At 45.0% G+C, this 15,164-nt stretch overlaps 1 protein-coding gene across 1 annotated transcript; it reads left to right on the top strand.

Annotated features, from left to right (window-relative positions):
• Positions 1–4,069: 4,069 nt before the first annotated feature.
• On the top strand, positions 4,070–10,709 carry ZIM3 (zinc finger imprinted 3). The gene is made up of 6 exons (XM_043900704.1): positions 4,070–4,090; positions 5,112–5,168; positions 7,138–7,282; positions 7,834–7,935; positions 9,460–9,629; positions 9,690–10,709. Exons 1-6 carry the CDS (start codon positions 4,070–4,072, stop codon positions 10,707–10,709), a joined length of 1,515 nt encoding a protein of 504 aa, XP_043756639.1.
• The last annotated feature ends 4,455 nt before the right edge of the window (positions 10,710–15,164 follow it).

The raw sequence follows: 15,164 nt of genomic DNA, 5'->3' as shown, positions 1-15,164 counted from the left end.
CCTCTGGACTGTAGCCTGCCAGGCTCCTCTGTCCCTGGGATTCTCTAAGCAAGAACACTGGAATGGGTTTTCATTTCCTTCTCCAGGGGATCCTCCCAACCCAGGGATCGAACCTGTGTCTCCTGCATTGGCAGGCAGATTCTTTACCACTCAGCCACCAGCGAAGCCCCCAAGATTGTTTTTGATAATTTTGTTTTTAAATTTCTCGGGGATAGAGGGTCTTTTGTTTCTTTTTTTTTTTTTTGGTCTGGCTGCGCCATGCACGTCATGTGGGATCTTAGTTCCCTGACCGGACTGAATCCTCAACCCCTGCACTGGGAGTATGGAGTCTTAACCTTTGAACTGCCAGGAAGTCCTTGATGTGGTTTTTTTTTAGATAAATTTGTTTTTGTTTTTTTTTTGGCAAGGGGGCATGTGGGATCTTAGTCCTCCAAAGTCAAAGAAAGTGAAGTCGCGTCTGACTCTTTGCGACCCCATGGACTATAACCCACCAGGCTCCTCCATCCAAGGAATTCTCTAGGCAAGAGTACTGGAGTGGGTTGCCATTTCCTTCTCCAGGGGATCTTCCCAACCCAGGGATCAAACCCAGGTCTCCCACACTGCAGGCAGACACTTTACCATCTGAGCCACCGGGGAAACGGTCCTCCAACCAGAGATCCAACCTGCACTCCTGCAGACGACGCAGAGGCCACCAGGGAATTCCCGGTGATTTAATTTTTTTTAGAGCAGTTTTAGTTTTACGATACAATTGAGAGGAAAGCACAGAAATTTCCCATATGCTTCCTACCTATCCCGTGTATAGGCCCTCCCCCCTCAACATATATTAACCAATCATTATCAACAGTCCATGGTTTTCCTAAGGGTTCACTCTTTTTTTGTTTGTTTGGGTTTTTTCTCCCTTGTTACCTATTTTTAAGGGTTCTCTCTTGGTATTGAACGTTCTTCGGGTTTGAACACACATGTAATAACCCTTAACACCGTATCATTCAGAGGATTTTTCACTGCCCTAAAGACCCTTCATGCTCTCCTGCTCTGCCTGGTTCTCTCTCCCTTTCCCCGGCCCCCTGGCAACTAATCTTTATTTATTTGGCTCAGCCAGGTCTCAGGTTCCGCTGAATCTTTAATCAAGGCACGGGAGAACTCTTAGTTGCAGCATATGGGATCTTAGTTCTCTGACCAGGGATTAAACCCAGGTCCCCAGCATTGGGAGTGCCAATCACTGGGCCACCAGGGAAGTTCCGAAACTAATCTTATTATCGTCCTCATAATTTCCCTTGTTCCAGAATGTCATATAGTCAGAGTCACGCAGTATGTAGCTTTTTCAGACTGGCTTCTTTACTTAGGAATATGCATTTAATTTTCCTCCACATGTCTTTCTATGATGATGGCTTATTTCTTTTTTGCTCTGAATAATATGCCATTGTCTGGATATATCAGTTTATTTACTGAAGGACATCTTGGTTCCTTCCAAGTTTTTCAATTATGAATAAAACTGCTGTAAACATCTGGTCCAAATGACAATGGTGCTGAGGTTGAGAAGTCCTTGTTTATACGAATAGGTAACATCTACTCTCTGTATCCTCAAATTATGAATTTGTCTCCTTTTTTGTTTCTGTTTAAAAAATGAATGAATGAGAATGTAGGGTTTTATTTCTTTATACATTTTGAAATAACATATTCACAGATACTTTAGAACAGTCTTTTAGCAATTTTTTAAATATCTTGTATGACTTTTGCCTACTATGAAAGAATTTTTAAAAACACATACACTAGGGATTTTATACATTTTTCAGTTTCAAAAAGAGGAACACGTCAATGTTTAATTTTGAAACTACAAATTGTATAGAAACTATATTCTTAAAAAATATCCTTTTCCTCTTACTTGTTTCTCTAATCCTTATAACCAAGATACTATTTCTACTAATTGTCCTTCAAGAGAGCGAAGTTACCTAAAAAGGGAGCAATAAGGAAACACAAGCGTTAGAAAAACTGAAAATGATGTCAGAAGGCAATTATTACTTGTGATAAAAAATATCCATTGAGCAGAAGTTGAACAAATGACTCCATAATCTGTGAAAGTAGGGAAATGTTCACTGGTGGCAACTCAGAAAAGATGGATAAATCAGTAACTCGTAAGAAAAAGTGAAGTTACAAAAAAGCCTTTGAACCATACTTTAGAGGTATTAACATTTTTTAAAAATAAATAAGCCAGGGAGGGAGCTCCCTGGTCGTCCAATGGTTAGGCTACTGCACTTTCACTGCCAGGGACCCAGGTTTAATCCCTAGTTGGGAAATTCCCTGTAATGTAATACTTTCTTTTTAAAATGCAGAGAAAAATGAAAGATGAAACTAAGACATCTTCACAAAGAAAGGCAAATACTGTACAATATCAGTTATATGCCGAATCTAAGAAATACAACAAACTAGTGAATGTAATGAAAAAGAAGCAGACGCACAGATACGGAGAATACACTAGTGATTAACTGTGGGGAGAGGGAAGCAAGGAGGGGCAAGGTGAAGAGGGGCGAACTGCTCGGCGTGAAATAAGCTGCAAGGATATGCTTTACAACATGCAGAATATAGCCAGTATTTTGTAATAACTACACATAGAGTATAACCTTTAAAAATCATGACTCGTTATATTGTACACCAGTGTGGCTTCCCAGGCGGCACTGATGCCAATGCAGGAGACATGAGAGACGTGGGTTCGATCCCTGGATGGGGAAGCTCCCCTGGAGAAGGACACAGCAACCCACTCCAGTCTTCTTGCCTGGAGAATCCCATGGAGAGAGGAGCCTGGTAGGCTACAGTCCACGGGGTCACAAAGAGTTGGACACGACTGAGCGACTTCACTTTCTTTCATACTTCAATTAAATGAAAATAAGGGACTTCCCTGGTGGTTCAGTGGTTAGGACTCCACGTTTCCACTGCAGGGGGCACAGGTTGGATCCTGGGTTGGGGAACAAAGATCCCACAAGCCACCTGGGGCAGCAAAAAAAAAAGAAGAAAAAGCAGTTATTTATTATTTTTAAAATTAATATGTTTATTTTATTGAGGCATAGTTGACTTAGAATGTTTCAGGTGCACATCAAGGTGATTCAGTTATATATACACACATATTTTTCATATTATTTTCCATTATAGTTTATTACAAGATATTGACCATCATTCCCTGTGGTATACAGTACACCTTTGTTGCTTGTTGTGTATCTATGTTTTTAAAATTAGAACTCTAGCATTCCATTCATACTGAGTCAAACAAGTGGAGTCAAAATGTCCTAAATATTTTAGCTAGGCAAACATGCCTACGTTTTCTAAAATATATATATTATATTTTACATACTATTTATATATATGTACATGAAAGCCTTTCTACCACGCTTGATAAAAGCTTGAGAAAGAACATCAAATAAAAGAGAGGAAGAAAAAGTAGCTGTTATTGGAAAGAGAAAAGAGCAGATGTCTTCAGAAATTGACACGACCAAGGACAAAGGGCGTCCACTGCTCGCCCCAGGCTTCTCCTGCCTGGGTTCTGCCCCCCTGGGGAAGGGACCCTCTTGCGGGTGACATGGCCTGTTTCCTGCCTTGCTTGCCTGTGAGAGGGAAGCCTGTTTCAGGTTTGGAAGACTCCAGAGCAGTTGGAGGAAATAGGGGGAGCCTGCCTTCTCTGATGAGGCAGAAAATCCAGGAAGACGCCCTCTCAGGACCTTTGCTTGTTCTGTTCTGCATCTGAGGCTGGATTCTGAGAAAGCTGACTGTCCTTCCTACACCCACTTGGCAAGTTTATGCGTGTGCTCCGCCGCTTAGTCGTGTCCTAGTCTTGCGACCCCATGGACTGTAGCCCTCGAGGCTCCTCTGTCCGTGGGATTTCTCCGGCAAGAAGACTGGCGTGGGTTCCCATTTCCTCCTCCAGGGGGTCTTCCCCACCCAGGGATCAAACCCAAGTCTCCTGCATTGGCAGGTGGGTTCTTTACCCCTGACCCATCTGGCAAGTTTATGGGCCATTGCAAATCAGGCTGAACGGACTCAGAGACAACGGTGCCTTTGAAAACTCTGACGGGTAAGAGGCATGAAGGCGGACTCCCGGAGGGTCTGCAGGCGGCTGACCTGACGACTCCCCCTGCACACACTAGAGCCTGCACCCTCGGATCCGTAAGAAACCTTTGATTGCAGCACCCGGGCTTGCCTGATGGCTTAGGGGTCAAGAATCCGTCCGCCAATGCGGGAGACAAGGGTTCGATCCCTGATGCGGGAAGATCCCCCATGCCGAGGAGCAACGAAGCTCCACACCTCCCTCCCTCCAGCTAAGCACCACAACTGCAAAGCCTGTGCCGGAGGGCCGGGGAGCCGCAACCACTGAAGTCCTCGAGCCCTGGAGCCCCGGCTCCGCAAGAAGAGAAGCCTCCACAATGAGCAGCTCGCTCACAACTAGAGAGCAGCCCCTGCTCGCTGCAACTAGAGAAAAAGCAAGGAAGACCCGGCACAGCCAAAAATACATAAATCAATACAATTCATATTTTTTAATTATTAAAAAAAGAAAGAAAGCTTTGATTACTGTACCTGTAAGTTGCTTCCACTCGTTTGATGAGAAAAATAAGCCGATGGTGAGATGTCTTCTCCTTGATCCTTTTTGTGCACTCTCCTAGTTATTTGTGCCAGATTAAGTCTCTTCTGTCCTATCCGACTCTGCGACCCCATGCACGGGAGGCTCCTTTGTTCAGGGGGTTATTCAGGCAAGAATACTGGAGTGGGTTGCCATGCCCTCCTCCAGGGGATCTTCCTGACCCAGGGATCAAAAATGCATCTCCTGCGAGACCTGCATTGCAGGCAGATTCTTTACCGCTGAGTGACCGGGAAAGCCCCCATAGTTATTTACTTGAAGGCAAAGGATTACTAGTAGAATCACAGGATCCAGGAGATGTGTAAACTGTGAGAGGTCAAGGGACTTCTGTGGGTTTATGCCACCCAGTGGGGTCGGCCCCTGCCCGACAGGGACCGCCCGGGGACAAGCGAGGGCTTTGCTGAAGGGTCCAGGCAGTGCTCCTTGTACTGGGGGACTGGGCAGCTCCGGACATTCTGCTTTTTCACGGCTCTCTTCTGTTTTCCCTCAGCTCTTCCTTCCCGAGACTGTCATGGCTCAAAAAGAACAGGAAATGAGCAACATCCAGGTGAGTTTGTTTTTTTAAAGTCCAAATCATCATCTCAAGCAAGCAAACATGTCATCTATATTCCATTCCTCAGAATTAACCTCTGCTAACCTCTTTGGCAGTTTTTCCTTCCCTCCTCCATCCCCTCTTCCTCCCTTCCTTTGATAGGCTCCACAGTCATCTGGGGCCAGCATCCTGGTTTCACATCCAGAATTCCCTCGGGTCTCACCAACTTCCCTTAATCACTGATGACTGTGACATCCTTCGCTTACTGATCTGGGAGACAGTATCTTATTTCTCGCATGTCTAAAGGAGGGGTGCCCTTTCCCCCTAGTAGCTCAGTTGGTAAAGAATCCACCTGCAATGCAGGAGACCCCGGTTCGATTTCTGGGTCGGGAAGATCCGCTAGAGAAGGGGTAGACTACCCACTCCACTATTCTTGGGCTTTCCTGGTGGCTCAGCTGGTAAAGACTCCACCTGTAATACAGCAGACCTGGGTTCGATCCCTGGGTTTGGAAGATGCCATGCAGAAGGGAAAGGCTACCCATTCCAGTATTATGGCCTGGAGAATTCTATGGACTGTATAGCCCATGGGGTCACAAAGAGTCAGACACAACTGAGTGACTTTCACGTTCACTTTTTGCCCTTTTCCCAAACCAAAGAAAGCTGCTAAACTGGGGCGTGTCAAAATCCAATTTCCATGCCATGTGAAAAACAGATTGGAAGGCATCAGTTTAGAAGCAGTGAAAGAGTAAGGGTGTTATTGTTTAGTCATCAAATCATGTCCAATCATTGGGGCCCCATGAACTACAGCACGCCAGGCTTCCCTGTTCTTCACTGTCTCCCGGAATTTGCTCAAACTTATGTCCATTGACTCGGTGATGTCATCCAACTGTCTCATCTCCGTCGTCCCCTTTTCCTCCTAGAGTTAGGATGCCAGTGCCTTGTTCTAAATAAAGGAACGGATTTGAGTTGGTTCTAGTGAGGTGGATGAGCCTAGAGCCTGTTACACAGAGTGAAGTGAGTCAGAAAGAGAAGAACAAATTCTGTATATAAACGCACATACATGGAATCTAGAAAGACGGTACTGATGAATTTTGCAGAGCAGGAATAGAGACATAAAAATAGAGAAGAGACTTGTGGATACAGCCGGGAGAGGAGAGGGTGGGATGAACTGAGAGAGTAGCATTGAAATAATATATACCCATTTTACCATATGGAAAATAGATAGCTGGTGGGAATTTGGTCTGTGCTCTGTGACAACCTAGCGGGTTGGAATGGGGGGAAAGATCATAGGTACTTCTCTGGTGGCCCAGTGGTTAAGACTCTGAGCTTCCACCGCAGAGGGCACAGGTTCGATCTCTTATTGGTGAACTAAGATTCTATATGCCTTGTGGCACAGGCGAAAAAACCGCAAAGAGCTTAACATGTGATAAATCATAATTATCTCAAAAAAAAGATATTGTGGATCAGTGAACAGTGGGGAAAATGGAGACCACTAAATATCTGAGAGAGGTTTAGAAAGTATAATTGATGGAACTGGATTAGGGTTTGTAGAATCGTAACCCTGAGGTTATGGCTCGTTGGTAAGATATTTCAGGTACAGTTAATTTTCTCCCAGACACAGCAGTCAGAGAGAGGCTTCCCACGTGGCTCTGTGTTAAAGAATCCATCTATTAATATAGGAGCCACGGGTTCAATCCCTGGGTTCAGAAGATCCTGTGGAGAAAGAAATGGCAACCCACTCCAGCATTTTCTTTTTTAGTCTGTTTTTTTTTATTGAGGGGATAATTGCTTTGCAGCACTCCAGCATTCTTGCCTGGGAAACCCTATGGACAGAGGAGCCTGGCAGGCTACAGTCCACGGGGTTGTGAAGAGTCGGACACAGCTTAGTGACTGAGCACACGTAACACTCAGCGAATAACATGCACAATTCCATCTTGGCTCCGTGGGAATAAATTCCTGTGGATCTGGGGGTATCTTTCTGCAGGTCAGGAGCGTGTTACAGGGAGGCGTGACCTTTGAGGATGTCACCGTGGCCTTCACACGGGAGGAGTGGCAGCGACTGAGTCCTGAGCAGAGGGACCTGTACAAGGATGTGACCTTGGAGAACTTCAGGAACCTGGTCTCCATGGGTGAGCATGGCTCCTTGGGGAGCGTCACTAAACGCCTGAAGCCTGAACCTTGTGGCACTCGACCCAAGTAGCTTACCAGTTTTGGCTGTTAGATGCTATTTGCTTTGGATATGTCCATGGCAGGACAGAGACTAGGGCATGTGAGGTGCATGTGGGCTAAATTTAAGGAACCCTCCATCTCAGGTTGTGTAAGTACCATGAGGATGAGTGAGGGCCTCTTTCAGTTTTGTGGGTGGGGGCCTCTCCCTCCACCCCAGTTCTGGCCCTGATTTTTGGGAAAACTTCATCTTCCAAAGAAAAAAAAAAAAGGCATTAAAAAATTTCATTTGGATTGACAGCCCCTGGGCACTCCTAGCTGTATCTTCCCCATCATTGCCTCAACCAAAGCTTGAACCACAACACCCACATTCACACATACACATTCGAACACGTAGGAACACCCTCAGACACACGGCACTCACACAAACACACTCATGGAAACACACGCAAACACACACCACGTTCCCACAAACACACACTCACCAACATCAAACTCCATTTTCCCTGAACAGGAGGAGAGGAAGCCGCCAAACCAGAAGTGATCTTGCGGTTGGAAAACGGTGAGGAGCCGTGGACGGTGGAAACGCAAGTGCTGAGGAGCTGTGGTCCAGCAGGTACCTAACCAGGAGAGGCGGGGCTAAGGTCACGTGGGTGGAAGTCATCCTTTTTATTTTGGCCGCACCGCGCCCCTTGTGGGATCTTAGTTCCCTAATCAGGGTTTGAACCCGTTCTCCCTGCACCGATTCCTAACCACAGGATGGCCAGGGAATTCCCCCCACCCCACCCCACCTTTTAGAAAAATCACTAAGTCCTTTAGCCTGAGTGGACCAAAGTCACGTGGAAGCTACTGACTTTTTTTGTTATGAGAGAATCTCCAGGTATTTCTCTCCACACAGCCACGTTCCTTAATTTTCACCTGAATTTTCCTCTACAAGTTAACTGTTTCTCCTCTCTTTGGGCTCTCCTCTGCTCCCTGTGGGTTCAACTGTGAAGCTCCCCGCACTCAAGTGTTTTCTTTGACACAAGGGCCTTCTCTTACAAAGGCATGATCACACGGGTTGACCCTGGGTACTCAGCACTGAATGTAATGCTAATATTCGTCTATAAACGTCATTCAAATTTCATGAATTTTCCCAATAATGTGCTTCACAGCAAAAGAACTGAAAAAGTTGGATCCAAAATTCGGCTGCTTGACTTACATAGGAAAAGAATCTAGATAAGAAATCTATATATACACAGATGGACCTTCCTGGTGGCTCAGTGAAGAATCTGCCTGCAATGCAGGAGACCTGGGTTCGATCCCTGGTGGGGAGGATCCCCGGGAGAAGGGTATGGGAACCCACTTCAGTATTCTTGCTGGAGAATCCCCAGAGAAGCCTGGAGGGCTACGGTCCACGGGGTTGCACAGAGTCAGACATGACTGAGCGGCTAAGCACACACGCATTTATTTAGGAAAAAACTAACCAGAATGCATACATTGCAGGTAACTTTGAGTATAAGTCTGTCATGGAGCTTAAGCTCTGTTTATCTGAAAGTAAAGATACGGTTGTTACACAGCACGTTACCTTCTGTAAGCAGTTGGCAGGCATTCAGTTGTGGTCAGTTGTCATAGTAAGTCCTGTTTTTGATCATTCTTGATCAGTATCACCTGAGGTTACACCTACTCCTTCAGTGTTCCTCTATAAAGTTTCAATTAAGTTAGCTTCCCACAGACTTTACACCTGAAACCAGAATGATCTCTTCAATAGAGAATTTACAACATCTCATTTCAATCATGTGAGTGGGGGGATTCACACAGAGCATTTCTTTGTATTCTTTTTTTTTTTAATTATATGATTTATTTATTTCTGGCTGTGCTGGTTCTTCGTAGCTGCACAGGCATTTCTCTAGTTGCAACCAGCAGGGGCTGCTCCCTAGTCACGGTCCTCGGGCCTCTCGATTCGGTGGCTTCTCTTGTTGGGGAGCTTGGGCTCTAGAGCAGGCGGGTTCCGGTAGCTGGGCACACCCACGGGCTTAGTTGCCCTGTGGCATGTGGAATCTTCCCAGACCAGGAACCAAACACGAGCTCCCTGCATTGGCAGGAGTATTCTTACCCACTGTACCACCAGGGAAGTCCATTTCCTTGTATTCTGTTTTAGAAAAAGACTGGGCCATTGAAGAGCAGAGTGGGAGATTCCAGGACATAGAGCGGAGCCTCAAGACTAAAGTTGCATCCGTCAACCAGGAGACATTGACTGAGCACGAAGACCTTGAACGTGACAAGCCTAAAGAAATCTTCCTGCTGGGCGCAGACAGTGTTCCTTCAAGGGCCAGACTCCGTGAAGGTGACTCATGCGGAAAACATTTGAAACATAGTTTAGACACACAGAAAAGCTATGTAAGAAATAATACGTACAATATATATAAAAGAAGAATTGGCAATGATCCATCTAAGCTGAAAGAAAATCAATTTTTGTGGAATGTCCATCGAAAGTCACTCAGTTCAAAATCATACCTCCAGAGTCCCCTAAGGACACAAGCCGTTAAGGAATCCTTTGGACATAATACACGTAGACGGGCATTCAGCAAGAAGAGGAGGACTGATGAACATCAGAACACTGATACAGGAGAAAAATCCTATGAATGTGACAAATGTGGGAAAGTCTACAAGCAAAAGCCCAACCTTGTCCAACACCAGAAAACTCATACTGAAGGGAAACCCTTTGAGTGTCAAACATGTGGGAAAGGCTTTTCCTGGAAATCCGCCTGCATTAATCATAAGAAAATTCACAATGAAGAGAAAGCCTATGAATGTGATAAATGTGGGAAGTCCTTTAAACAGGGCTCAACCCTCCTTCAACATAAAAAAATTCACACCGGACAAAAGCCCTACAGCTGCAACAACTGTGCAAAAGCATTCATCTACAAGTCAGATCTCATCAAACACCAGAGAACACACACAGGAGAGAAGCCTTATAAATGCAACGTATGTGGAAAGGCTTTTGCCCAGAAATCCAATGCCATTGACCATGAGAAAATCCACTCTAAGGAGAGAGCCTACGCCTGTGAGCTGTGTGGTAATACCTTCATCCAGCAGAAAAATCTTATTCAACACAGAAAAATCCATACTGGAGAAAAATGCTACGAATGTGACAGATGTGGGAAAGCTTTCTTCCAGAAGTCAAATCTTCACAGCCATCAGAGAATTCATAGCGAAGAGACGCCCTACCAATGTCAGGAATGCGGAAAATTCTTTAGCCGGAAGTTAGGCCTCCGCCTGCATACAAAAATCCATACTGGACAGAAACTTCATGAGTGTTCTGAATGTGGAAAAGTCTTCCTTGACACGTCATATCTTATCAAACACCAGAGAAGAATTCACAACAGATACACACCTCCTGCACATTAAAATAGGGCAATGCTCCCCTTAGAGGCTAGCCTAGAATAGTCCTCCAGGAGTTCCCACTGAATGACCAGTAAGAACACTCTGTCGGAGGGCAGCCTGGGGGTGCAGTGTATCCTTTGAGGATTGATTTTGTTTATTTGTTCAGCAAATATTAAGTACCCTTTGTATACCAGGGGTTCTTTTAAACATTGACGATGTAGCAATAAACCAAATTGACAAAAATGCTCATGGAGTTTTGTTCTAGTGAATACAATCTGTGGTATCCATTTTAAAATTTTATTTATTTATTATTATTTGTAATACATCTCTTTATTCTTTTTCAAAAAATATTTTTTAAAAGATGTATCTATTTATTTTGGGCTGTGGTGGGTCTTCACTGCTGCACCTGGGCTTTCTCCAGTTGCGGTAAGCAGGGGCTCCTGATCGCAGCAGCTTCCCTGGTTTTGGCGCACAGGCTCTAGGTGTGAAGGGTCAGCATTGTGGTGCACAGGCTTAGCTGCCCTGAGGCATGTAGGGTCTTCCCAGACCTGGTATCGAACCGGTGTCCCTTGCATTGCAAGGTGGATTCTTAACCACTGGACCATCAGGGAAGCCCTAAAGATTTTTCAGCATGGACTGTTTTTTAAAATCTTTATTGAATTTGTTATAGTATTGTCTGTATTTTATGTTTTGTTTTTTTGGCCAATAGGCATGGGGGAATCTTAGCTCCCTGACTGGGGATCGAACCCACGCACACTGCATTGGAAGGTGAAGTCTTTTTTAAATTTTATTTTTAATTGTACTTATTTCGGCTGCCCTATGGGGCATGTGGGATCTTAGTTTCCCCACCAGGGATCGAACTCATGCCCCCTATATTGGGAGTGTTTTAACCACTGGACTTTCAGGAAGTCCCATGTATTTTTTAAAAATGTAAATACTATCACTAATTGGGGACAATAAACATAAAATGGAACAACATAGTTGCATCACTAAAATGCCCTGGATGAATTGTATTAGTATTTATTTATTTGTGTTAGTATATGCTAGTATTTATTTATTTGGGGCTTTTTATTTGGGAACATGATCTGTTAAGTCAATACATTTAGCAACCCAGGAGAAATATACTGAAAGTACCTGGTAAGTCTTCAAAGTTGGAAAAGAAAGAGGGACAAATAGATGTTTCACACCACAAAAATCTCTGCCCTCCTCCCCACTTCACTTTGTTTTCCAAGAGAAAGGGGAGATAATTCATCTCTCTTGGTGAGCAGGAGGAAAAACCCCAGAATGGTTGACTCCACCCATTGTGAGCACCTAGATTCCTGTCTCAACTACAAACTGGTTCTCCCCGAGGGCGTTTGGCATCTGTCTCTGCAGAGACTGAGTTATGTGCTCGAGAACGGAGGCCAGGGTGGAGAGGGAGACACTTTGTGTCAGAGAAATTGATGGCACCGGTCTTTAAATAGTTATTTTCAGAAACTGATTTCATAATCCCAGTCCTTGCATCTCCTTGTATCTAGAAAATCACTAAATCCCTTCATGGTGACATCAGCTCCTCATGAGCAGCAGAAAATGTTTTGTAAAGTAAGTGCTTGATTGCACTGAACTCCCCCTTCACCAAAATCTCACATGTAGACCTTCCCCCGCTGCCTCTTTGGAGCAGTCTCTCAGAGCTATCTGAGGTGCTGTCTCCTGAGCCATAGTCCTCATTTTGCCTCCAATAAAACTCAACTCATAGCTCTTACCTTGTACATCTTTTTTAGTCGATACCTGGAACCAATCTGTCCATGGGTTGCATGTATTTTTTTTTTAGTATTTCTTTGTGGTTTGGTTGCGGCATGTGGGATCTAGTTCCCTGTCCAGGGGTCGAACCCAGGCCCCCTGCACTGGGAGTGTGGAGTCTGCCTCCGAACCACCAGGGACGTCCGCATGCATTTTTGCTGCTCACTGCCATGCAGTATCTTACTCCAAGTCTCACACGTGTCTGCTTAGCAAGAGCAAGGGAGCCTGGAAAATCACATTTTTAGCTAACCAGGCTTTGCAATGCAGGAAGGTAAGCTGGTGGTGGTGGTTTAGTCGCCTAGTCGTGTCCGACTCTTTGTGACCCCATGGACTATAGCCTGCCAGGCTCCTCTGTCCATGGGATTCTCCAGGCAAGAATACTGGAGTGGGTTGCCATTTCCTTCTCCGAAGGTAAGCTAGAAGAGGATTAAAATGGGTGTTAGTTAGATTCATTCTCTGTCGTGGACAGTCCACCCATGGAGATGGAGGTCTTCAGAAAGCTGAATTCCACACGACAGCAGAAACATCTTCCTGCTTCACATAACACAACCATCCCTCATCTAAATGGGAACGCACTCACCCTCTCTCCCTTGGGGAAGTAAGTCTTCTGAGTCATTCCTTTCCTCCCTAAATGATTTCAGGTTCAGCTACTACCTTGTCTTTATAGCTTATAACCTGGAAACAAACATTTAAACACCGACAGAACACGACAGATGTCACAGTAGGGGGAAGAGATAAGAATAAGGTGAAATTTGGATTAGACAATAAATTGAGTAAGAAAATATTATCAAGGGAAACAGTTATGGACAGTGACTGGAGTGCTCCTGAGGCAGGGGGTGGCCCCAGGCTAGGCATTTACAACTGATCACACCTCCTGGGGCCTTTCATTAGCAGCCCCCTGTTTACATTTCCTGAAGCAAGAGACCAGCCGGCTCCAGGACTACATTCTCCTGTCTCCCTTTCGAGATCTCCACCTCAGTATAAAAACCAGCAGTGGGAACAGGGTAAATTACCAGACATCAGGCATTTTTTTTGGCAACAAGACTTGGAGTAAACCCTGTAAAAACATTAAGAGATCACTCACCTCCCATCCTTGGGGCAAGGGAGACAAAGTTGTTCAGTTGCTAAGTTGTATCTGACTCTCTAACCCCATGGGCTGCAGCATACCAGGCTCCCCGGTCCTTCACTATCTCCCAGAGTTTACCCAAATTAATGTCCATTGAATCGGTGATGCCATCCAACCATCTCATCCTCTGCCACCCCCTTCTCCTTGTGCCTTCAATCTTTCCCAGCATGAGGGTCTTTTCTAACAAGTTGGCTCTTCACATCAGGTGGTCAAAGTATTGGAGCTTCAGCTTCAGCATCAGCCCTTCCAATGATTTTCTTTAGGACTGAATGGTTTGATCTCCTTGTTGTCTAAGGGACTCTCACGAGTCTTCTCCAGCACCACACACGTGCAAAAGCCTTCATGGGGTCGAAAAATCAGAGGATGATGCCAGGCCATAATGAGTATTTGGCCACCTGGGGCAAGAACCAACTCTGGAAAAGACCCTGATGCTGGGAAAGATTGAGGGCAGGAGGAGAAGGGGACGACAGAAGGTGAGATGGTTGGATGGCATCACTAACTTGATGGACGTGGGTTTGAGCAAACTCTGGGAGATGGTCAAGGACGGGGAGGCCTGGCGTGCCGCAGCCCATGAGGTCGCAAAGATTCAGGACTTAGTGGCTGAACACACACAATGTTGAATAATGGGTCTTGCTTCTCCCAGAAGCCTGCACTTTGAGATTCGTTTCAGCTGAGGGGTGCATGTGCGCCCCAGGGGAGGGTCCCAGGGTAGGTCAAGTGTGGGAAAAGAGTCAGATCATTGGCTAAAGGTAAACAAAGACCCGAAGACCTGTCCTATGTAAACGACTTAACTGCCTCTGACTGCACGCCTCCTCTCCAGAACACCACGTCCTGTCTCTGGGTGTGCCTCTCTGCCTTGGTTCTGCCTCAGCTACACAGACCGTCTCTCTGTGCCCTCCCTCCCACGTGTTGCCGAGCTGTGCCTCTAATAATAAAGCTGCCCCCGGCTCTCACCTTAAAGATGATATCTGTCTTTCTGATGCCTGCCTCAATAGACTACTCCCTAATTTCTGTGACACAGGCAGAAGGCCTTCCCTGATCTCTTCCCAAATAAGAATCAATTTAGAACTTTAATCAATAAGTTTCCCAGGTGGTGGTATTTTATGAGATTATTCAGGGTGAAAGGAGTGTTTTAATTTAAACTCCTTTGCTGGTAATTTGTTAGCCAAATGCATTTATGTGCTTGGTACTAATATGCATGATTGCTTATAATATCCTAATCATAAAATAGCATAAAGAACCTGATTATATAAAAGCCCTAATAGATATAGAGCCTTTTTAAGGGGTAAAGGAGTCCTATTAGAAAACATAAGAAAAATTATTCTATAGGTGGTTATTGGGTTGTGATTTGCTTGCTGTGTTTTTGCTTGCTGTATTTTTGCCTTTAATGTGCTAAGGTTATGTTATAGAAACCATTGTTAATATAGTTAAAGATCTAGAGAAATAAGAACTTAGCCCTAGTGTGGTACCAATGAGATGGTTGTTAATTGTCAGCCAGGAGTGCTAGGCAGAGGCTACCTCACCAAAGTTGCAGAGTCAGTGTGGGGTAAACTTCTTAGATAAACGCAACTGAC

The sequence above is a fragment of the Cervus elaphus genome, chromosome 4, assembly GCF_910594005.1.
Source record: "Cervus elaphus chromosome 4, mCerEla1.1, whole genome shotgun sequence".
NCBI lineage: Eukaryota > Metazoa > Chordata > Mammalia > Artiodactyla > Cervidae > Cervus > Cervus elaphus.
The sequence above is the reverse complement of the archived record's forward strand: the minus strand, read 5'-3'. Positions and strand labels throughout refer to the sequence as shown.

Bases quoted from the DNA above. Each gene is read 5' to 3' on its own strand.
- ZIM3 (XM_043900704.1), top strand. From the start codon at position 4,070: ATGAAGGCGGACTCCCGGAGG. The intron at 5,169-7,137 runs GTGAGTTTGTTT...ATCTTTCTGCAG, and splicing joins AGGAAATGAGCAACATCCAG to GTCAGGAGCGTGTTACAGGG. The intron at 9,630-9,689 runs GCCAGACTCCGT...TTAGACACACAG, and splicing joins CAGACAGTGTTCCTTCAAGG to AAAAGCTATGTAAGAAATAA.